Consider the following 24689-nt stretch of genomic DNA (forward strand, 5'->3'; position numbering starts at 1 on the left):
CCACTTCTTCCAGCTCTTCCGGGAGAATCCCAAGGTGTTCCCAGGCCAGCCGGGAGACATAGTCCCTCCAGCGTGTCCTGGGTCTTCCCCGGGGCCTCCTCCCGGTTGGACGTGCCCGGAACACCTCACCAGGGAGGCGTCCAGGAGGCATCCTGATCAGATGCCCGAGCCACCTCATCTGACTCCTCTCAATGCGGAGGAGCAGCGGCTCTACTCTGAGCCCCTCCCGGATGACTGAGCTTCTCACCCTATCTTTAAGGGAAAGCCCAGACACCCTGCGGAGAAAACTCATTTCAGCCGCTTGTATTTGCGATCTCGTTCTTTCGGTCACTACCCATAGCTCATGACCATAGGTGAGGGTAGGAGCGTAGATCGACTGGTAAATTGAGAGCTTTGCCTTACGGCTCAGCTCCTTTTTCACCACGACAGACCGATGCAGAGCCCGCATCACTGCGGATGCCGCACCGATCCGCCTGTCGATCTCACGCTCCATTCTTCCCTCACTCGTGAACAAGACCCCGAGATACTTGAACTCCTCCACTTGGGGCAGGATCTCTCCCCCAACCCTGAGAGGGCACTCCACCCTTTTCCGGCTGAGGACCATGCTCTCGGATTTGGAGGTGCTGATTCTCATCCCAGCCGCTTCACACTCAGCTGCGAACTGATCCAGAGAGCTGAAGATCACGCCTGATGAAGCAAACAGGACAACATCATCTGCAAAAAGCAGTGACCCAATCCTGAGTCCACCAAACCGGACCCCTTCAACACCCTGACTGCGCCTAGAAATTCTGTCCATAAAAGTTATGAACAGAATCGGTGACAAAGGGCAGCCCTGTCACTGTCCTCCTAATGAGACGTAAAAACTTGATTCTGACTCTCTGTGGTCATAAAAGATCTCTGTGCATCCTTCAGAAGGTGTAGGGGTTTCCCAATATCCTGACTAAATTGCCAAACTAGACATTCTGGCCCCCTAATAATCCACTGGCACTTAATGGTTAACTTTCTCTCTTATCCTTTCACCACCTAATTGCTAACATGTGGCAAGCATACTGGTGCTTAAGAATGTCTGCCGTTACATCATCCAGGTGGATGCAACAAATTGATGGTGGATAAAGCAGCTCGCCACTATCTATTTAAAGAATTCTTGAGTGCTATTTAAATGTAATACATTATTATTGTGAAATAGTGAGAAGTCAAGCAAAATGACACCTTTTATTGGCTAACTAAAAAGATTACAATATGCAAGCTGAGTTGCCTCGAAAGCTTGCATATTGTAATCTTTTTAGTTAGCCAATAAAATGTGTCATTTTGCTTGACTTCTCACTACATTCATAAAGGCTTACACAGTACAACACCCTAATACTATTGTGCAATAGAAAAGGCGTTTTAATCTGAGTCATTAAGCGGCTTCTCCAGATAATTTAATTTATCCAATTTAAAAGTGAGTACGGCAGAACTGATCTGTCAATCTTTTCTTAAAGTATTTAGATGACTCACAGAACATATGGAAATGACAAGCGATGTAAACGGCGAGTACAGAACTTTAACATTAGTGTGTTAGAATGCAACTGAGAATTTGGTAGGTTTAAATGGAAATGCCTGTATAACCTTTAGGGATTAGTCCCTAGTGTCTATGACATGATGTTAATCACCCACCATTTTGAAAGCTAAAAAGCAGCAGGGCAGTCCTAGCAATAGACCAAGCTTTTCCTCTGCTTGCCTTATGAACCTCAGGTGGTTTTGTATGAATAGCCTCGAGTAAAAAAAAAAAAAAAAAAAAAAAACAAACCTGTCCTGCTTGTTGGAACATATTGATGGCTGCCCCAAATACAAATATTTTACCTTCACTGCCAAAGAAAAACTCATCACATCATGCTTTTTATTTTTTTTTTTAGCTTGGTAGTATTAATATGAGTTTTAATTCTTTGCTAGGAAAGGCCATAAATATGATTGATGATAATGTTTCACCACATGGTGTTGCTGTAACTTCACATGCAAGCTTAGCTATTTTTTTGCAATATTGCATTACCTAATTCAACCAGAGTGCCACTCTGTCTGTGCTGGAAAAGAAGCCAAAAAATAAACAAGTCTACTTCCTTATTAACCTTTGGGGAATTTCTAAGATAGTCACACCTACGATTAGATCATCACTCCGATAACAACAGGAACACTTCTGGGTACTACTGGTGTTGCTATCGTTGCATTTACTTTTATGAAGAGTAAACAGATCTCCCACAAACAGACCCACGCTTTAGTGCTAGGCAGCTGAAAAGACTGCTGAAGCTGGTGGGTGCAGCAAATTCTCACTCACTGGTATATCCTTTATTTTTATTTTTTTTGGAATAAGAACATACAGAATACTGAGCCTTTGCTTCCTCACTAGAAAACACAATGCCATACAGGGAAGGGTAAAGATGCATATTGTCTATGGTAGTACTGAATCTATTGTTCTGGTAGTTTTGTGATTAGAGGAGCAGAGAAAGAAGAAGTAGTGGTTTTGTGATTGCCCATAGTATATGAGACAAGGCTTTAAGACCCCTAGAAGTATGAAAAAATTACTAAGTGACATTCATTTTACATCAAGTGTATGCACAGTGAGACCTTTACAGTAATCATAAACCTAAACAGTATGATAGTGTATCTGGATGTTCCATTTTGACCACAAAGTATTGGAAAAACCCCAGTTTTAGTTCTGCCTTACTTCTAAGCAATGGATGAAAAATTCAGTTATTTGGTATTCAAATAATAAACTGGAATAAAGAAGGAATACATTCCTGCTGCTTCTGGTTTCTATTGGGTCCTGGGCCTCTCCACATTCGGATTATACACCATCTCCTTACTCACATGGAAGAGAGAAATAACCAAAGAGAATACAAAGCTATTTATTTTTATTATACTTTGCATAAAGAAAAAAATACATTAAATCAAAATGTAGTGTTTGCAAAATTAAAAAAAAAATATTTACAAATTCACAAAGTATATTTTTTGCCACTAAAAAGCAGTCATCCCCATAAATGTGGCACCCTTTTTCTGCCAGTTATCAAAAATTCAATGTCTGATACATCCCGTTATTGGCAATGCAACGGTGCTCAATAGCTTTTGCTTAGTTCTAGAATCCCCAAGGCTGTGATCTGAAATGTACAGTTTATAAATGAAAATTTCCTCTTCTGTAGTCTTGATAATATTAAAACAGATGCATACATTTGTATGAGCCATATGGAGTAACAAAACAAACATCAACATGAGTTTTCCCCTTTTGCAGTTCGACTCTTTGGTTATGTTTAGTTTGTTGTTCACACGACAAGATATACAGCAGCAAAAAACAGATTGGGTGTCCGGGCAAACTGGCCTTCTTCACACAATATAATTTTACACGTTAGTTGACATGATTAATGCATACAAGACTTTGGTGTGGACCTTACATTCAAGCAATGTGTCACAATTAAAGGAACATTAAGTTGCTGATGTGGGAAGTTACAGAAGTACTATACATAGAATCACTATAGCACATTTCATATTAAGCATCATAAAACAGTATGTCTACATTATGATTCAATTACTGTTTCTCTCCCAAGCAAGACTGACATGCATAAGCCTAATTAATTCAAACTATTTAATCACACAATTTCTGCCATTAAAGTGTTTCACTGTGAAATGTTTAATGCCGATTTGAAAGAAAAAGAAAAAACAAAACAAAAACAAACGTACCACTAAAGGCTAACGGTATAAAGGCATGCAAGCAAAATTTAAAAAGCCATATTGTTAACACCATATCCCATAACAAAATAAACTTCATAGCAACTTAAAAGGAAAAGAAAAGCAGTGATAGGTTAAGCAATAGTGTGCGTCTCACAATGGGAGCTGCGATTACCAATCCAATCTAGGATTCACCACATTCACTGTTAATGAACACTTTGTTTTGTGTTGTTTACTCGCATTATTTTTTTCCTAATTATACATTTTTCTTGATTTAAAACTGAAACACTGAACTGAATTTCAACAATAAATGTTCAGATCCTGGTAAATCACTCAACAATATAAAACTTTTTTGTTACACTCATAGCAATATTTTAAAATCAGCCACTGGGGACTCTAGCAAGAAATGGAACCAACTCTGCCAATGCTACTCCTTCCCAGCACTGACTGGCAGACAGAGACATCCGGCACCTGCAGGTGTGCCCAGAAGAGGTAGATTACATGTACGGCCATCCCTAGGAGCCAGCGATACCCTGTCATATCCAAGATGCCACATTTCGTGGGGACTGTATTCCAAAAAAAGAAAGCAACGTTAGCGGCATGATTCTGTTATCCATGAAGGTGTGCATTCCTCCACTTAAAAGGCACACTGGTCTGCTTCAGTATCTCTTTGTAAACATTAATGCTGAGGGCATCAAGTATTCCAGGCTGAAATAAGAACATCCGCATTATTTCAGAAGATGAAAGACGGCAAGCACCTGCTATAATGCAGATAAAACCCTAAGGCTCTTAACGGTGGGCCAGCAGAAAACAGAAGTGCTGTTCTGGAATGAACAATCATAAACTGGCAAGTTTGTATCCAATCAAATGGTTGATCAGTAAATAAATGTTCCACTGGATGCAAGTATGAGGTCAGCACTGGAAAGAAAAAGTTAAACATGATTACCTCCAGAAACTCCTGAGCGGGGCCGAGTAGCACTTACTCTGCCCATCCTTAGCACCTGTGTTGTAAAGAGTGATGCAGCTGAGGTCCTTCTCATGTGAATGCAAGTTTCTCTAGGACCACAAATCCAAAACAGTAGCTCAACTATCTCCACCTGTATATCTCACAGTGTGGAAGGTAAACAAAATTGCACACAAAGGTTTGCATCTCTGCATAAAGCTAAATTCAGGTGAGTTTTATAAAAAATCTACATCTTCATATTTTTCAAAATCAGGAACCACCTGTTCCAAAGAGACGCTGTCCACTGGACCTGTACTAGGGCTGATGGTAGCCATATTGCTGGAGTTAAGCCAAGGGTGTAGAAGAATCTCACTTGCACTGAGACGTTCGGCAGGGTTTTTACGTAAAAGGCAGCGGATGAGGCACTTTGCCTTTGGGGAAAGAGACTCAGGAATGCTGTAAGTGCCTCTGCGGATTTTACTGAAAAGGGCAGCTGGTTCTGCATCCTGGAAAGGGTAGCGTCCTACCAGCATGGTATACAGAACTACACCAAGGCTCCAGATATCTGCAGCTCTGCCAGAGTAGGAATGCTTTGAGTTAAGAATTTCTGGTCCAACATAGGCAGGGCAGCCATGCTTGTCAGTTAACAAATCGTCTTCTCCTCTCAACACACAGGAGTCTTCCAGGTTTTCCAAAACAAGCTTGTTTCTGAGAGGGAAAAAAAAAAAAATCATACAATTAATAAAAACAGATAAGATTGTAGTCGGTCTTCCTTCTGTGCAACACTTTCTGAATGACGTACCCTTAATATCAGAGAAGAAATGGTATTTAAGTACCTGAACTTATGACTGTACAGTATTTGGCTTCTTCCTTGCCCTTTTTAATAAAAATACAGTTGCAAATTAAGCAATGAACCTCAGATAATCAAAGCAGAACTTTGTGTTTTAGCCTTCCACTTGATACCCTTTTCCTCAAACCCTTCAAACCCCCACATTTGTTCCTTTCTGAGTGTGCTCCTGTGTTCTGTCCAAAATAAGGCCCACTTTTAATGCTGTGTTTAGCTACCAGCGTACTTTCCCTTATGATCTTGAACAGAATAACACTTTTCGTAAGTACGAGTAAGCTCACCTTTGTTTATCAGCAAATACAAACTTGCGTAGTTTCAGGTCTCTGAGAATTACTCCATGGCTATGACAGTGAGCCACTGCTGCTGCCATCTGTCTGAAGAGCAGCGCTGCTTCAGCTTCTGGGAGCCGCTTGGATAGTCGTACATGGGAGTGCATGTCACCGTGACTTTTGGGGAAAACCATGTATACCTTCTGTTCGCCAGTGATGATTTCCTCAATTCTGCCAATGTGTTCATGAGGGGGCAAACGGGCATAAGGGGCAAAAAGCTCCTGGTAACGCTTCATAGGAAAAACCTGTGTAAATGTAACCAGAAGGAGAGTGAATTAAACAATAAAGGAGGATTTGGGTGGTCAAATATTAACCTAAATGTAGATGGCAGACTTGCAAACTACAAGTCTGTGCTTTGTATCTGCTCTAACCTGTGTCATATATACGGTCATAACATCAAACACTACAACATTAACCAAGACTACAAGAGTAATTAGTTAAGAGGAATAAATTAATGAATTAGATAATTAATTGGAAGCGCTAGTAATTCTGTCTAAAGATTCCAGAAGATTCCGATTTTTATTCAGTGGTTGTAATCGGAGGATTAATGTTAGGAAATAAACTACTATGCAAGAACACACTTCTTGCTCCCATACTACCAAAAATCTGCAAGTGGGATCAAAAATGCATGCCATACACGGCTCAGAATGTTGTAGCATATGCTAGATTTAATTCCAGCTACCTAATTTGGCACTTTTCAATATACCCTTATTAAATTAAGCCACCAGTTCCCATATTTCCACACAAATTCCCTCAGTTGCTAAAATGAAATATGCTCTATTTTATAATTCCTTGACTACAGGTAGTGTATCGCACTATTACTAAGCATAAAATATTGCATATATTCTTCAAAAAGTCGTCTTTCTGAACTGGAATTTAAATTCCACTTAAATTTAAATAAGAGTCTGAAATTCTGCACCGATTTAAAAAACATCCTTTCAACAGAGTGGAAAACACCCCTCTGAATAAATTTAAAAAAACCCTGTTTTAAATGACAAACACACTATAAAAATTCAAGCTGCAAATGAAGTTAACCCCATACTGAGTCCCGACATACTACCAAGAAAAAACAGGTCATTGTCTGATGAAAACGGGACGCGGTGGAAAACGCAATTGTTGATAATTACACATAAAATCAGCAGGTAACAGAATAAAGTTGAAAGCTGACCACAGGTTGTTAGTAGATGGCCCAGATGCACAGAGCGTTCTGCCCTCAGGCCAAGAAAAGTTGCAACATACTTTACTAATTGTGAACTCAAAAAAAAAGGTTTCCAAGTGAAGAATAAACCAAAATACCAAACTCACAGACGTTTAAGCAAAATCTACCAAAGTTTCAATGGAAGAAACACTTTCATTTTGTTTTAAATTATTTGTCATATGCCATTATAATGGACCAGCAGTGTTCCTTCTCAGGTCAAAGCATGTGACTAATAATATACAGTATTTTACTTTTGAATAAATAATTACAAGAATCCAAACCTTGATATACAATGGGAGACCACATGGGACTAGTTGTGCACTCTTAAGTAAAACTAATCTACTTCTCTACTCAACCCTCTGCCACAAAATATCCGTCCCCCCACAGCCTCTTTCTCCCTACACGCAAGAATTACAAATTCTTTTTTGTTTATCCAAAATCTAGCATGACCTTACCTTGCAAGTATACTGCTCCTCGCTGCCCCTGTGTACTGCCCAATAGCACTGTGCACCCTCTGTGGCCTCCAGTAGCACATAGGGTCCAATACTGCAGATACTTTGGTTCTTTGCTTCTACAACTGGGCTCTCTATTGGGGCCTGCAAGCAGGGTGTTAGGCTTGGAGATGGTAACTGTGCAAGCCGAGGGCGCTTGAGTTTTGGCCCTTCAACATCTGCAGGGTCCTCCAAATCTAGACGCTTTTTTTGCAGGGTCCTGGATGCCATCTGTACGTTGACACTCATCTGAGGAAAAAAAAGAATTAGAGAGCAATAAAGTACATTGTTTAAAAATGTCATGGGCATGAGCATTCATGGGAGTGTAAGTGGAACATCAGTATTTAGTAACTACTGAGTCACACGCAGACCCAGCAGCAACTTGAGTCAGCAGTGCCACACCATGTAGGCTTGTTAATAACACACATACATACATACATACATACTCACCTGATCAAGAATTCTGAAAGTACACGCAACCACTGCAATATCCTTATACTAAGAGCTCTTTCTCTTTTCAATATGCTTTTGAAAATTTTAAGTTATCAAAACGTAACTTTTTTGTTTACATAAACAATTCTTGGTCTATTAGCAAGCGCGTTTTCTTCCAGTATAAAATGACTGCTTCTCACTTTTGTATATATGCACCTGTATTCAATACTCCCGAAAACGTCCTCATCAAGGTAATACCGCATTTAAATATCTGGATATTTACATTTCAGTACTATTGCGCATTATGTCTTTTTTCTCGGAAATCGTGCGCAACACCGAGTATCCACTACGGAGAACACTACATAAGTACCAAATCAAACTGTGTATCTGTGGCAGTCTACGTTTTACAGTCCCCGAATACCAGTGCATTCAATTTCGACCATTCTTAATATTTTAGGTGCGCTCCTGGAAAACACATGGGAGTGCATCATTTTCATAACTATTGTGTGGCAATTATTTTTATACAGCGCTCTTCGGGAGTTATGGGTGCACGTTTTAGGTAATCGACACGTAAACCCAATTAGAAACAAAAATGAACGACTTCCAGTCTTATGGAATTGTCTATTTATCTCAGGGTTCGTGGTAAGAAAAGATATCGCAACATCTCTACCACAATACATACAACACACACACAACTAGCAGTATATCGCAGTGACCAAACACGAGAGGCGATTGTCTCCAGGTCGGATACTAGCGGATATATGCCCACTTTTCAAATTCCTTCTTCAGAAATCTTTTATGTTATAGAGACGCTGGGCTTTGGTACATATTCTATTTCCGATCTGAACCGTTTTTCGGTGCCTTCCCGCCTGGTACCCCGTCTCCCGGCTTGGAGACAGACGCACGAGGGCACACAAGCGTATCTATCGTTTACCCCGCTTTCACACTCGAATAAATGCACACGTATTCCGTCGCTCCGCTTCGATAAACGCACGTGTCCCTACAGTTCAATGTCGTCATGTACACTGTACGAGATCTGGCCAGGAAAAGTGGACAATTCGCCCCCAATACACCTTTCCATATCTCGGCAAATAAAAACAGCAAGACAATAAGCTGAACGTAACCCACCTTGTCTCTGATCAATTCAGGCCCCTCGCGGTGGCGGTGCGAGCGTTCCAGAAAAAGAAATCCCAGTGTTGAGGGGCCGGGTAGCGAATTCAGGAAATCATTGACCAGACAATAAGAGGGACAACAGAATCCCCAGGGCCACCCTCTCCCTACTAGCTGCCCGGCTGATGCAAACTTCGATAATGGAGGGAGAGAGCGGCGCTTCGAAACAACGGATTGCGACACCCTGGGCCCGCCTTGTGTGACGTCACGCCGCCGCGCGCTGCTGAGGCAACATTCTGCAACGGCAGGTGCGCGCATGCGTTGCTGTCGTGGTAGGACGTGAGAATGTTTCTTGGTGTTAAGGGTGGGCGTCGCGAACTGTCTCTGTTCGATGTGAATAAATCTGCGGTGTAGTTTGTGGTGCAAAATTGTCCGTGAGCCATATTTATCTGTATGCATTATTAATGAGGAGTTTTCATTGAGGATTGTATTGGGAGCTACTTGCTTTTCTAGATACAAGATGTTAAGACTGTGCTGAATACAGTATGATACCGTATATACACAATGCTCGTTTTTATAAGGGATCTTCAATTCACTTTGTGCGGGACTGTATTGGATAAAATTTTCTATTTGCACATGGTGATCATTCGAAATGGGATTAAATTAGGACAGACGTAACCTTTTTACATATTTTTTGAAACTGCATTTCAAATAATTGCATGCCGCATGCATATAGTGTAATTGTGATTCAGGGCAATAGATGGACAGAAACTGTGTCGAGAGCAATGACTGATGATCTGTTTTTAAGCAGGATGATAATAAACATATTTCATGTCTCTCTCTCTATGTGCTAGATGCATGCTACTTTTCTAAATAGACAAGACACGTGGCTCTGAATTGGATTACATGGATCTAAGAGTGTTATATTACGTTGTCTGGATATACAGGATTGCAAGTGGAAAAAAAATATGATACTACTTTCCCACCACATCACACATACACACACTATAACAAAAAATGCAGATGCCAAAATCATTATAAAAATAGCCTGACAATCACATTAATGTTTTCTTAGTATAGTTTGATCAGCTATACTTTTTACATACTGATGTGACATTGCAAATGATATGACTGCATTTACTGCGCATACCATTTGGGTGTGTCTATATTAGTATATTCTTAAAATAACATGATTAAACACTACAGTCACATAACTTGTCCGAGATCGCCTGAATGGAGTGGCTTAAGCACACTCATAATGTGACTCACTGTGCACTTTATAGAATTCATCAACAGGTTTAACTTGCTGTAATCATTTTTCCGTCAATGCTCCTGGAACCAACACAATTAGAAGTGCTCCCAGGACAGTTACTAAAGTTGGCTTACTTTTTTTTCAGAAAGATCATCATTAAGTAGCATGTGGAGTATAATCCTTGTATGATAATATTAGAAATACCCTGTGATGCTGCATTATACACTACAGTATGTTGTGACTGACTGTCCCAAATCGTTCTTTTGACAAGTTTTTCAATTAGCTACCTGAAATGTTAAAGTCAGCATTTTAGTTTGTTATCTGTTGCATGTACAATAATGTAAAGTCAGATTGGGTGTTTCATTTTCCAAATACTTAGTATCACCACCTCTTTTGTTATGCAACAATTTTCTGTCAAGATTGTATTCATTGAATATTTTGTCCTTATTTTGGAAGCAGTGGCTATAGTTTCTTCCATTTTTACAGGTTCCTAGTGAAAAATACTTTCTAATAATATATTATCATTGCTGTGAATTGGCACACCATTGTTTTCTATACAGGGATAGACATATTTTTAGCAGATAATAAGCAATGCTACAGTATACTGGGTGATAAGTGAGTGGGAGCAATGGCAGTCAGTAATGGTTCATCTCAAAGGAAGTACAGCTCATCTATATATATAATTCACTAAGGCAAGACAACCATGAAAAGCACGCCAGAAGAGGCGTGGATTCACTAAGCCGCCGACAAGTGAGACACCTATGGCGCACACAGGAAGGAGCCACGCCCACCAACTCCAAGACCATTGGATACGACGACAACTCGCAGGGCCACGCCCACCAACTCGGACGCGACGACACAGAAAAAATGGCGTCATTTATGTTCGTCTGTCGTAGAGGCCACATGCAGTGCAGGTCAGGTTAATGTCATGTACCTCTGAGCTACGTTGACTGTTCATAGAGGCATGTTTCTCGCGGAGGTGAATCCCCATATGCAGCGTGTGAAATGGTTTGCGAGGGGTATCCCATGGGATCCTTAAAACAATCCTTTAAAACTGAGGTTAAAGCACAATGAAGGAATCAGTCTTTAAAAACCAATAAGCCCTGTGCCTCTGTTTCATTACCGTCTCACCTGCTTCACCAATGCAGGCCCTGCAACAGTCGAGACGCTCTGTCAGCAGCTGACCTTCTCTGTGCCTCACCGGTTCACACAGAGGCAGCGCAAGAGAAAGCCGCGCCAGAGACAGACAGAGGCACACACACAGGCAGCTGGTGGGCGGCTCTCCGTGAGTTTCTCTTGCGAGCGGACACATGAGCAGGCAGTGTGTATGCTTCGAGTGCGAGGGTGGACGCGACAGGACCATCTAGGAAAAATCATGTCGCGGATGTGATTCGCTGTATGCAGTGTGTAAAACAGTTTGTTTGTCGCAGATGTGAATCGCTGTATGCGGCGTGTAGAACAGTTTACGAGGGGTGTCCCTGTGTCTTTCCAGAAGTGTTCAACCATCAATAAATAATTATGCGGCGTTTGTTATGCCGCGGGTTCACTATTGTGTTGTATTTTGCTCTCTCCAGAGTTCCATCTTTTCATTCACTTACTGTTATATTCTCACACTAACCTGTTTTAGACAACCGTATCTTTCCAGAAGTGTTTACCATTCAATAAATAATTATGCATGAGATTGAGCGTGTGTCTAGGCGTGGGTAAGCCGTTGAACCCCATTCTGGCTGCAAACCGTGGAATTGCCACTAAGTGCGACTCATACGCTCCCACTGTTTTCGTCCCTACCCTTTGTTCACACCCCCCTCCCACACGTTGACTGTTAATAGAGGCATGTTTCTCACGGAGGTGAATCGCCATATGCAGCGTGTAAAACTGTTTGCGAGGGGTATCCCATGGGATCATTAAAACATTCCTTTACAACTGAGGTTAAAACACAATGAAGTGAGCAGTCTTTAAAAAACGAGTTTTCGGTTACGACGCACGACCACGTGCAGCATAGCAAAGTGTTGTACACGCTACATACAGCAATTCGCATTCGCGACAAACATGCGTCTTCTTAGATGCTCCTGCACTTTGTACACACCCCTCTCCCACCTCGCTACGCCGCACGGACGATTGTATGTTGGGTCGTTCCGTGCATTGTTACAATGTTGCTTTTCTTGCTGATTTATTACATTACCGATTTTGCAAATGTTAAATTTTCTCCCTGTGCTTAAAAATTATTAAAAAACCGGCCTGATTATGCGGCGTATGGTATTCCGCGGGTTGGCTAGTATAAATAATTTAGATAAAGATTTCACACAGCTTAGTGGCCTACTAGTACTAACTACACTTGTTTGTTTTTCAGGATCAGTATCACTTTGCATGTGGTATGATGATAGAGGTAAGGTATAAATCAGGTAAGCTGATATGGGTTTTCTTATAGATATAATGAATTTCAAAGTTGTTTTTTTTTTTATACTAGGGGGCTTTTCCTCCTGCTTGCTTCGCTCGACAAACCCTAAATGCCAAACACCACGCGCCATTGTGAAGGGGTGCTGAATGCACCACAAGAAGATGCGGCCGCTCTTCCGAAACCCCTCTTAAACGGTGATACAATGGGAAACATTCCTTTTATTTTACCTCCTCTTTGCTCGATCAGCTGCTGGCTTGCTGCTGCTGCCATGCCACGTGATCTGCACCTCACTCGCCTACCTCTTCCCCACCAGTGCTATGTGCTGTTGTGATGAGGGTGGCTGAACACACCCCAAGGAGACACAGTCGCTCCTCTGAAAACCCTCTTTAACGGTGATACAATGGGATCAAATAACAGTTGTTTTTTTTACCTCCTCTTTGCTCAATCAGCTGCTGACTTGCTGCTGCTCCAGTGCTGCATGATCTGCATTTTGTGCGTCACTTCGAACGTTTTAAAGTAGCTGCCTTGTCTCTCTTCTCCTCCAGACATCCTCAAACATTATTCAATCTCTTTTCGCTCTTCCGTTATTTCACCGAGTAATATTTTCCGTTTGTTTGCACTAATGTGATCTTTACTCTCATTTTTTTGAGAGTTTCGAATTTTCCTACTTCCATTATCTCTAACTTGCTCTGCATGTGTATCACGTGACTTGCTTCCAAAGGTGGTAAGTATGATGTGACTTTTCTGTCTCGCAGGATGTGAAACTGTCTCTTTGTCTCTCTTCAAAAGATCACGTTTCGTCCGAAGTTTTTTTTACAATAGAGAGAAATTATTGCTTATCATGGTGCAAGAGAAAGGTAATGTGTTGCATGTTGGTCAGACATGCAAGTAAGAATTTTTACTGTACTCCGTACATTTATACCACCACCACTATTACAACTATTACTGATTAGGTAGTGTGTTGTAGTGGTTGGACTTCAAACCCCGAGGTTGTGGGTTCAAATTCCGCTACTGACAATGTGTTACCATGAACAAGTCACTTGACCTGCCTGTGCTAAAATTGGAGGACCAAAAATAACCTATATGTATCAAAAATGTTGTAAGTCATCTTGGATAAAGGCATCAGACAAATAAATACATGTACTTTGTCCAGTGAAATTTCAGGTGACGGACGGCATTACCATACTAAAATAAGATTCTCTCCAACAGTTTATAAGAAGTACTCTGGAGCTTGGGGAATTTCCAGCATTATTACTATTGTTTTAATTTTTACTTTGCAGGAAAATAAATTATTGTATATATACATGAATGAAGACAGTTTACTACTCATACATTCTCCACATATTGGCTCTTTGGACTATTTTATATTTCTTTTTACAGAATGTGGTCACTGTTCTTATACAAAGTATAAGCCATTCCAAATGAAGTGGCTTTTTTCTTATTATTACTGTTGATATACTTATCTAGATAGAGATACATTTTGGAATTTATTTATTGGACTATCTTGTGGCCCAGTGGTTCTCAAACTGTGGGGAGGGCACCCCTAGGGGGGGGCGTGAAGATATGAAAAAAAGAAAACAAGAATTAAAAATATGAAAAATACATCTATTGAAACCAAAACAAATTAACTTAAACTACATTCTGATACTAGAAAAATAAATATAGAGTTAGATAAATGTTGATAAAAGTTATGTAGGTATAATAAAATATGCATCTATGATATATCATTAATTAAAAAAGAACAAATTGGTATTAGTAGGCTCCTTTCAAAAAAAATGTTGGGGGGGGGCGCAATTAAAACTGTTATGAAAAACTAAGGTTGCAAATACTTAAAGGTTGAGAAATGCAGTTGTGGCCTAAGGGCAGCACCCAATTATTACATGCACTGAATACTACTTGTACTGTTTGTGCACTTAACGTACATGAAAATGAGTAACGGGACATCTTAAAAGTCTCTTCTGACCTGGGACAAAATTCCTCCACTCATTTGGCAATCCTCCTGGAGATCTAAAAAAAATGTCATTGTTGAACAATAGGAGAACTGATGAACACATGTAGTGCCAAAGCCGGAAGCAAAATGAACAAAGAAACAAACCCTGCTGTCCCACTGAGTCAGATTAAGCAGGGCTTAAAGTCCTCATTTACAGTACTCGCTTGTGGTTTACTTACCTTTTAATTTTAAAAGCCTATTTTTCCTTTTTGCAGCCTGTTTTGTTTCAAACACCAATGGGAGAGTGATCACCCTACCACAGAGCTTTATCCCAAGTTATCTCCCAGCCTTTCAGTTACTGAGCTGTGGTGAGCGGCCTCACTTTATTTTCGTACATGAGGTCACTAGAATAGTCAGAGCTTAGGCTGTGTATATGACTCAGGACAGGAAGAGATCAAAAATACTTCCTGACTCTTGCAAACAACAACTGCAACACTCCATCCATCCATCAATTTACAGAACCCACATAATTCTGTTTTAGGGTTGCATTTTGGCAGAAGCCATCCTGGCAGTATGGGATACAATGCAGAAACCGACAGTGGATAGAAAAGCAGTCAATCATCTGGACTATCCACTCTTTACTGTCACACACTCATTACAGTGCAACCAACTGCAATAAATAAGATGCATTTATTTGGGAAGTGGGAGGAAAACCAGAGCCCACTTAAAAGAATCCCATGTAGTCTCAAAAAGAACATATTAGCACCAACAAGGTTTGGGTTTTGAACCTGCTTACCTGGAGATGTTGCACAACAACATTAAGCACTGTGCCAATGATTCCAACATGTCTGCTCTGCTTTTAGATGGTTTAGTTGACACTGTATAATGAAATGTATTTACATGTGCAACTGCAGCATATTCACTCAGTGGCCACTTTATTAGGTACACCTGTTCAACTGCTTGTCAATGCAAATATCTAATCAGCCAATCACATGACAGATGACCTGCCGAAGTTCAAGCCGAGCATCAGAACAGAGAAGAAAGGTGATTTAAGGGAGTTTAAACGTGGTATGGTTATTGGTGCCAGATGAACTGGTCTGACTATTTCAGAAACTGCTGATTTACTGGGATTTTCATGCACAACCATCTAAAGTATTTGCAAAGAATGGTCTAAAAAAGGAAAAATATCCACTGAGTGGCAGTTCTCTGGGCAAAATGCCTTGTTGATACCAAAGAAGAATGGCCAGACTGGTTTGAGCTGATATAAAGGCAACAATAACTCAAATAACCATTTGTTACAACCGAAGAACATCTCTGAACACACAACACATTGAACCTTGAAGCAGATGGGTAACAGCAGCAGGAGACCACACTAGGTGGTACTTTTGTCAGCTAAAAACAGACAACTGAAGCTACAAACTAGACAAGAGAAGACTGGAAGAAAGTTGCCTGGTCTGATGAATCTTGATTTTAACTGCGACATTTAGATGGCAAGGTCAGAATTTGGCATCAACAACAAGAAAGCAGGAATCCATCTTGTCTTGGTTTATGTTGGTAGTGGCAGTGTAATGGTGTGGGGGATATTTTCTTGGTGCACTTTTGGCGCTTTTCCACTGCATAGTACGGCACAGCACGGTTCAGTACAGCTCACCTTGGTTCGGCTCAGTTCGGCTCGGTTTGCGTTTCAACTGCAGTTTAGTACCGCTTTAGAGTGGGCGGGATTATTCACGTGTCGTTATAGTTGTGCCGCCTCTACTGCCGTGACATCATCGTAAACGCGCCACAAGCGACCTCCTGAAAAACTTTTTCATTCCGCGTCGCCCCATCCAGCTCTCGCTGGATCCGCTCCTCGGCTACCAATGAGAGGAACGTCTGTACTTCCTCAATAGACCACGAAACAGACATTTTTGGTTAAAACAAAATGGCGCGTCCGAACCTTCACTGGCTGTGCTAAAAATCTAGCGGGTCTGTTGTGTCTCGTGTCACAAGTTCAGTGACGCAGTAATGACAATTTTCTCCGGCCAATCAGTGACCAGCAGAGTTTACACGTCACGTTTTGGTAACGGTTTGGCGCTTGGAACCTTGGCTGAGGTGGTACTAAAAAAAGGACCAGGTACCAGGTACTGTTCCCAGTGGAAAACCCCCCAAAAGTGAACTGAACTGAACCGTGTCTTGCCGTACTATGCAGTGGAAAAGTGCCTTTTGGGCCCCTATAGTACCAACTGAGCATTGTTTAAATGGCACAGCCTATACTTGTTGCTGACCAATATCCATCCCTTTGTGATCGTAGCACACCCATCTTGTGGTGGCTACTTCCAGCAGGATATCACACCTTGACACAAAGTTCAGATCATCTCAGACTGGTTTCCTGAACATAACAATGAGTTCACTGTACTCAAATGGACACTACAGTCACTAGATCTCAATCCAGTAACGCACCTTTGGGATTTGGTGGAAGGAGAGATTCACATCATGGATGTACAGCCAACAAATCTGCAGCAACTGGGTGATGCTGTCATGACAATATGGACCAAAATCCCTGAGGACTGATTCTAGCTCCTTGCTGAATCAATGTCACAAAGAATTAGGGCAGTTCCAAAGGCAAAAGGGGACCCAATTCAATACTAGCAAGAGGTGCCTATATTATAATAAAGTGGCCGGTCAGTGTGTATATCTGGAGTTGTATACGATATGCCGTCTATCAACTGTGAGTAGCCATCAGTGTGTGTGTGCTTTTTTCTATATGCTGTAAACACTCACATCTTATGATTGTCTCTCGTATTCTCCATGAGAGCTGCTATTAAATACCACGATTGTGCCTTGCTACCCTCTAGTAACCTTCAAGTGGCCGAGTCGAGACATACTGGATGCAAAGCAGCTGCTGTCATATATATGGGTGTGTTTGCTCAGAACTGATATTTGTACAGTCACTTGTCAATTCTTTACTTAACATCTGGCCGGTGTGCCTTAAGTGCTCCACTGTGGCATTCAGTAAAATGTATAATTTTATAAGCTGCTTCTCATACTAGTACACACATTTCCAAATTAAAATTGTGAAAGAAAACTGAACAGTACAGTAAGGTGACATTTCGCATTGCAGCTGCGTGGTGGTGGTTTACGATGTTCAGGAAGTCTAAGCGCTAACAAAAGAAACAACTACGCGGGTGGAGAGTTGGCGGGGAAGGAACCGTCTGCTCACCAGCTTGCGGTCTTGGGATGGGATTACCCTCATTGGCAGCCCATACACAAGCCCCCCCTAATCCTCAGACATGCAATAGTGGAATGACGGGCCAACAGCATTTATTAGATATACAACGAAACCCCAGCCACTGAAGATAAATTACAGTAACATTTAATTGCTTATCGTTCTTAGTCATGCTTCAGCATTTTTGACAGATTGGCACCAATAAGGACCACCACTACTGAGAGTAGGACCTGGAGGGATTTCTCACAGCTGATGAGAAGCTGAGAAGGTATTGCCTCAACAGTTCTGCAAATTTTGGGAAGTCTAGCATAGAGAAAAAAAAGAAAGGCACAATTCTAAGATGCCTTATTTGCATGACACGCGATATGCTGACGTTGTGTTCCAGGAAGAGTTGCACATCTGCTTTTAACATCATTTAAAGTGAAAGGAGAGTGTGAGGTCATCATTATACAGGGAAACGAACACCCATGGAAAAGTCTTTTCATGTCAGCCTGCCAGCCCACAGGGGTGCTAGTAGGTGACAGCTAGCCAAAAAAATATATACATGTCTATTTGTAAGCAATATAAATTTTTGCATTTGAAAATCTATTTATATTTAAGGCATTGTTTTGTAATTCTTGTCATTATTTTGCCTCATGTATTTTTTTCTTTTGAAGTTTAATGATCAATGGGAATTTTAGGGGGTGTTTTCTAGGGAGATCAACAGTGCAATACAGTAACCAAGGCTGTTGTTCTCAGAAAACAAGTTTCTACGTTTTCTAAATCTTCTTTTTCATTAGGATTAATGCACTTGAAATAAAGGTACCAGAGTCATTTTTCAGGTTTATGCCACAGGGGAACCACATGAAGGTTCCAGAAAGAGCATTTATTTAGCTCTTTAACAAGCTCCATAAATAACCATGAACAGTCTGATTACAGATTTGTGAAATACCGACACGTTTCTGGTTTTAAAAAGACTCATTCTGCATACAATAACTCAGGCTAAGTTCAGGTTTTCTGTTGGGTCCTGCTAGGTCACACCTATGTAAAGATCTTGTCACATTAATATTAGTATTAAATGGTTCATTGTAAAACAATGGTTCTATGAGGAATGGTGCAACCCAGTAAAGTGTATCTATCTATCTATCTATCTATCTATCTATCTATAACAGCAAATTCTGGAAGCAAACATCACATCATCTTCATGAAGGTCTTTTGCAGTCAAAGAGGGATTTTTATTTGCCTTTCTAGAGTGGGCGGAGTGGTGGCTCTGAGGTTAGGGGTTTGCACTGCCAATCGGAACGTTGCCGGTTTGAATTCCGTAAACACCAAAAGTGACTCTACTTCGTTGGGCCCTTGAGCAAGGCCCTTAACCTGCAATTGCTCCATCCTGGGTATGAAGTTAATCTGCATCCAGCCCTGCATGTAGGCCCTCCAACCTGCAGAGAAAAACCTGGGGGTTGGTGGAAGGATTGGCACTCCAGCCACTATAAAAAAACCTCACACTGTTCCACTCCATCTGAACTTGTGTGGTGCTGAGGTGTCACCCGTTGCATGGCTGCACTCGGGTCCTAATCTAGGATCCTGAGTTGGTTTGTCATGTGGTGAGTGTGGCAACGTGCTGTATCAGCGTGTGCTCCTAACCTCTCTCTCTCCTTTCTAGAAAGTTTCAAGCCAAGCAAAATGACACCTTTCATTGGCTAACTAAAAAGATTACAATATGCAAGCTTTCAAGGCAACTTGGGCCCCTTCTTCAGGCAAAGGTGTCATTTTGCTTGGCTTTTCTCTACATTCATAATGGCTAACACGGTACAACACCGTAGTACTATAGAAAGTTTCAAAAAGTTTTCTTGGTCTTCCAAACTTCAGCTTTACCTCCTGTTAACTGCCATTTTTAAAATAACATTATGAACTGAGGAAACGGCTATCTGAAAATGCTTTGCAATCTTCTCGTAGCCTTCTCCTGCTTTGTGAGCATCAATTAGGCAGCTGCTTAGAGGAGACCATGGCTGTTGATTGTTGGGAGAAGGTGTCATGAGTCAAGAGAGTTTTTACAGCTTTGCACTTTGCATCACTCAGAGTTTCCTAACGATGACTGTGAACAAGTCATAGCCTCAATGAGCTAATTAAGGGCTGAGACCTCAAATATCTTGGGCTGCCCAAACACTTGCATGGTGCTCCTTTCTTTTTTTTACTGTACAGTTATACAAAACAAAAGCAATATGCTAATCTTGCATTGAATGCTAAAAAGAAATGTGTCATCTTTAACTGTATGCCTTTTGGCGATTAGTTCATTCTCTGCTCACTTAACTATTCACAGTAATGGACATTTTAAGCAAAGGAGAACCAAAGTTTTGCCTGCCTACAGGGTAATTGCCCCCTGCTGGCCTCACCAACTCCTTTTCCAGCAGCAACCCAAGCTTTTCCAGGTTGGCCTCCTATCCGAGCACTGGCTGGACCCAAACATGCTTAGGTTTAGAAGGACGGCCTGTTCTGAAGCTCATGTGGTATGGCTGTTGGTGGGGACCCAGTGCTTTACATTTCAAGCACGTGCAGTTCTATAAGTTTATATCTGCTCCAAAATGATTTCTGCTAACAAAGAAACTGAGATGAATGTGATTTTTCTGAAACTGCTCCCCCACAAGCTAAATTTATCTCAAAGGTTCACCCACTTTCCTCCCAAAATGTTCAAGGGGGGACTTTCCACAAAAGTGTTTTTTCGTTTTTAAGTGGCTTGGTATTATATGCAATTAATTATGGTTACGTTGTATCACTGGACCCCGGCACCATGGTAATTTGAGGAAACAAGAATGTAACCACAACCACTCCTGAGATACTATACTAAGATATATTATTTCAGGTTTATATTTCTCACTGCATATCAACATTAAACATACAGCAGCATATATGATATAATAATCTTTTAAGGCCTACATTCATTACCTTCCACCCAGAGTCATGGGCACTTCTTTTAGATTCTGCTCAGGAACAATTAGCTAGAATGCTGTCTTGCAGGCTGAGGTGTTCAAGGTGCAAAGCTATCCATACAAAATCTAAGGCCCCCATCAAATACTTCCAATGGACCTTTAATTAACTGTTAATCAATTGAGTCGCTTAGATCAAAGGGATAATCCCAAATGACCTTAAATCCATCTGCAATGAATCAAGCCACTGTAAGCTTCACAAGGGGATCCTCCCCGAGACATTCAATTGATCCGTCAATGAATGAAACCACTTTAATTTCCAATGGGTAACCCAAATTCACCCTGTTTAAAGTTTCTGACTGAAAAAATGGCTAATTGCTTACCCATCAAGTTGTTTTCAGTCCCCCTGTTGTAATTTCTGGCTTCATCTCTGAGGTGTCTCATGAGCCTTGTGTTGCTGTTAAAGGGCTGAATCTCCATAGCTTTTCAGAGGCTTTATAAGGAACTTGTGTTGCCTGTTGTAGAGGGGCAGGAAAGTATCGGTCATTTAGCCTTGATGTCATCTTATAGAGAGGAAGGTAAGTAACGGTCATTTAGCCTTGGTGTCAGCCATAAATGGGTAGTATGGTCCCATTTTCCCTAATGTTGGGATCTCTTTCTTGCAGCTATTGGCAGAAGGTGTTATGACTGCTCATCATGACTTCTCTCACCTTGGACTTGAGCTGTCTAGCTTCATGAGGTAATATTTCATGTCTTTTTGCAGTTTGCACATTCTTTGTCTATTTGAATCCTGTGTTAGAACATTTCATCTTGGATGATAGGGCATACTCTCCTGCTCTCCAGTGACCTCCTTTTTTGTCGTTTTGTCATTGTGGCCTGCTCTTTCTTTAATAGTCTGATATTGTTTCTCTCTCTGTCTCTGTATCATGGAAACTGTTTGCAGTACTTTCGGTTACCCTTTCGTGATGCTGAAGCCTTTACAAACCTTAAAGACCACAAGAAAGATGCTTGTCCTTGATAAGACACCTGTGTGTCACTGCACAGTCACACATGGCACCACACCGCAGGCAGTTTAGCGTAATCAGTTGACCCGATGGCACAGTTGATGAGCACTGCTCTCAGGAGACTTGCGTTGCAAAGTTTGTTTTTTGGGTATTCCTTTTCTTCTCCCACATCCCAAACAGTTAAAGTTGAGGGGCAACTTTGGAGTGTGGATGTGTTTGTTATGGGACAGGCTGGTATCTCATTCAGGGTTGATTTTCGCCGATATTTTGCAGATATTTCTGGGATAGACTACATCTTCACACACTTCTAAACTTGGAATAACTGGCTTCAGTGAATGGATGAATAGAACTGTACCAATAATGTGAAAACTGGTGCACCAGAGAACTTTATACGAGCATAGGAAAAGCACACCTAATTCCCTAAATAAAGTAATGTAGCCCAGAACTGAACAGTTGTCCCAACCCTGTAAGGTGGGTTCATTACCTGCTTTGTCACACACCATATATACAGCTAACAAGTTGTGTTGTCAATGCTGAATCTTGCATGGAAACTACAGGTGCAAGGAAGGAACACAAGCTGAATTGGATGCCAGTTTGTTGCAGATATTCCTTATTATTGAAACTCTTACTCGTTTTTGTCTGTTTATTTCATGACACAGGGCTTGCATTGACAAATCCAAGTGGTGAAGACCAGACTTTGGTAGAGGAGATTATGTACGGGGCTCCACAAATTCACATCTGATTACTCTCCCATTGACACTCCTCACTGTCAAGCGGGGTCATTTTTGCTAAATCGCTTGTAATTCGACCTCTCCAAATTAGAATCATTGCTGTTATTGAACTATCTGGAGTATAAACACATGTTTGGTCTCTTTGTAAAGGTAACATTCTCTAGTTTCACCGTAGGTGTGACTGATCAAAAGTTATGCACGTTAGAACTCACAGAAAAAATTAATTTTTTTGTTCTCGCCTAAGTTTTTTTGTGAAAATAAAGGCCTCTATAGCTGCAGTAGGAAGGTGGGGACAGAAACACACTATGTACCAACAGAATAACTTGTTGACTACTCACATTTCAAATTTGAAAAGAATACCTGTAAAAATGAAATTTTTTTTTTATGTGGGCATGTCCAGGTGCTTTTTAGAGGGATCTATGGTTTATCCATTATCCACATTTTGGAACGTATGGAAAAAGTGTAATAACCTTTGAATGCTTCAACCCACAGATATCAATGAGGGCTCTACTGAAAGCTTACACCTAAAGGAATCTATATCTACATACAGTGTCACTCTATTAGTTATGGAAATTCATATTCCATACTAAAAACAATAAAAAATACACATTTCAATATAAAAATAGTCAAAACAAGTCTTATGGGCCAAAAAATATATATTTTATTTTTTACTTTTTTTTTAATAAAATGCACACAAACTATATACATTTTTTACAAACTGTTACAACACAGCTCAGCTTTTTCCATGTGCCACTGATTGTAGCAATCCCTAGCAGGCAGAAAGCACAAGGCGTGTCACATGTCGCTCTCTGCCTCAGACATATCCATTGTCCGATTGATCACTGTCACGCCGCGTACATGCGTCTACGACTTAATCGAGAGTGTATTTACGTTTATCTGTACGTTTATCTATATTTAAAATGCGAAAAAACTAGGTGAAATCACAATAAACAACCACGCACCGAGTCTGCAGACTGGCACAAATGCCAGCTTCGCGCAGCTCCGATCGGTTTTGTTTACAAGTTGGTATGGCAAGTTACATATCGGCGAGCTCAGCTGCTCATTGGCTGTAAGTTTGGAGTGTCACTCACAGCGTCCAATCAAACTGGTAGATTCTACCAGGGTTTGGAGTTGTGCGTCATCGTTCAGCTATCTGTGACACTCGTTGGCTATACGAGGTGCCAGTCACCCCCCAGACCCCTCGTAATTGGCCAACTTAGGTGTCAATCAGAAGCTAACACTTCCTGTAACATGCTTTAGCATGGTTATTGCCGACAGAAACAAATTACGTCTGATATGACCAATAGAGATGAAAAAAAAAAGCTAGTCTTGAGTTAAAAAAACATTTTCTGGAGTTTTTGTCCCTTTGAGGATCTATCGTGTATTTTGGACCTAATCGTTTTACTGGATTATATTCCCTGGAGCCTTACGGACAGAATGAGATCAATATTGCTCGGAAATATTGATGTTTGACTTGCAGAAAGCCTTCAAAGGTAGTCAAAGGTAGAAAAAGTCAGCTCTTAAAAGTATTTACTTCTCTGTAAAAAAGGATTTAGTGTCAGTGCTGTGGTTGTTGTGTGTCAAAATGGTTTATATCATCGGAAAGACGAGACTCTGAATTTTCATTTGATGTGTAGTATGTCGAGGTGCATGACAGAGGGGCATGCACACATGGCTGTGACATGATTGTGACGTCGTCCAATCGTCGTTATGTGCCGGGACCGGTACGTGTGCATGTTAAGTGATATAATGTAATAATAATATTACATTTTTATCCCCTTAATTGAATTGGTAATATTTGAGGTTAGGGTTATTTTTTTCATTGTTATTATTTTAAATTATATTTTCTAAGCCACACCAAACTAAAATTTTTTGTGACTCTCCAACCTCCAAACACCTTTGAATTCACTGACTTTATAAATTTGCATCACTGCGTTTTCAAAATACACTTGCTGGTGTCTACCTCTTCAATTAATAGTGGGCCAACTAAACTATTCATTTTATTGTGTTTGGGCAGGGGTGGTAAGGTTGTGGAGAATCATGAATCATCTGCATTGTTTATTTCCTGTTGTTGTGTTTGTTTCTCAACAACACGTTAGATTTTCTCCTTTCACTTTTATGAATTACTATTAAGTTGGAGGCCTAAGCATTGTAGGTGAAGAGTTGTTACTGTGTCTGTGTGGCGGTGATATCCTTCTCATATCCCAAAGATCGGAAAGC

General features: G+C 40.9%; 1 protein-coding gene across 1 annotated transcript; it reads right to left on the reverse strand.

Moving 5' to 3' along the window:
* Positions 1-2887: 2887 nt before the first annotated feature.
* Positions 2888-9313, reverse strand: trib3 (tribbles pseudokinase 3). The gene is made up of 4 exons (XM_039734928.1): positions 9065-9313; positions 7469-7753; positions 5768-6060; positions 2888-5347 (listed from the first exon to the last, which is right to left on the reverse strand). The coding sequence occupies exons 2-4, from the start codon at positions 7751-7753 to the stop codon at positions 4876-4878; spliced, it is 1050 nt and encodes a 349-aa protein (XP_039590862.1). The 5' UTR covers positions 9065-9313; the 3' UTR covers positions 2888-4875.
* Between the last annotated feature and the right edge of the window lie 15376 nt (positions 9314-24689).

Source organism: Polypterus senegalus, chromosome 14, assembly GCF_016835505.1.
Source record: "Polypterus senegalus isolate Bchr_013 chromosome 14, ASM1683550v1, whole genome shotgun sequence".
Classification (NCBI taxonomy): Eukaryota; Metazoa; Chordata; class Cladistia; order Polypteriformes; family Polypteridae; genus Polypterus; species Polypterus senegalus.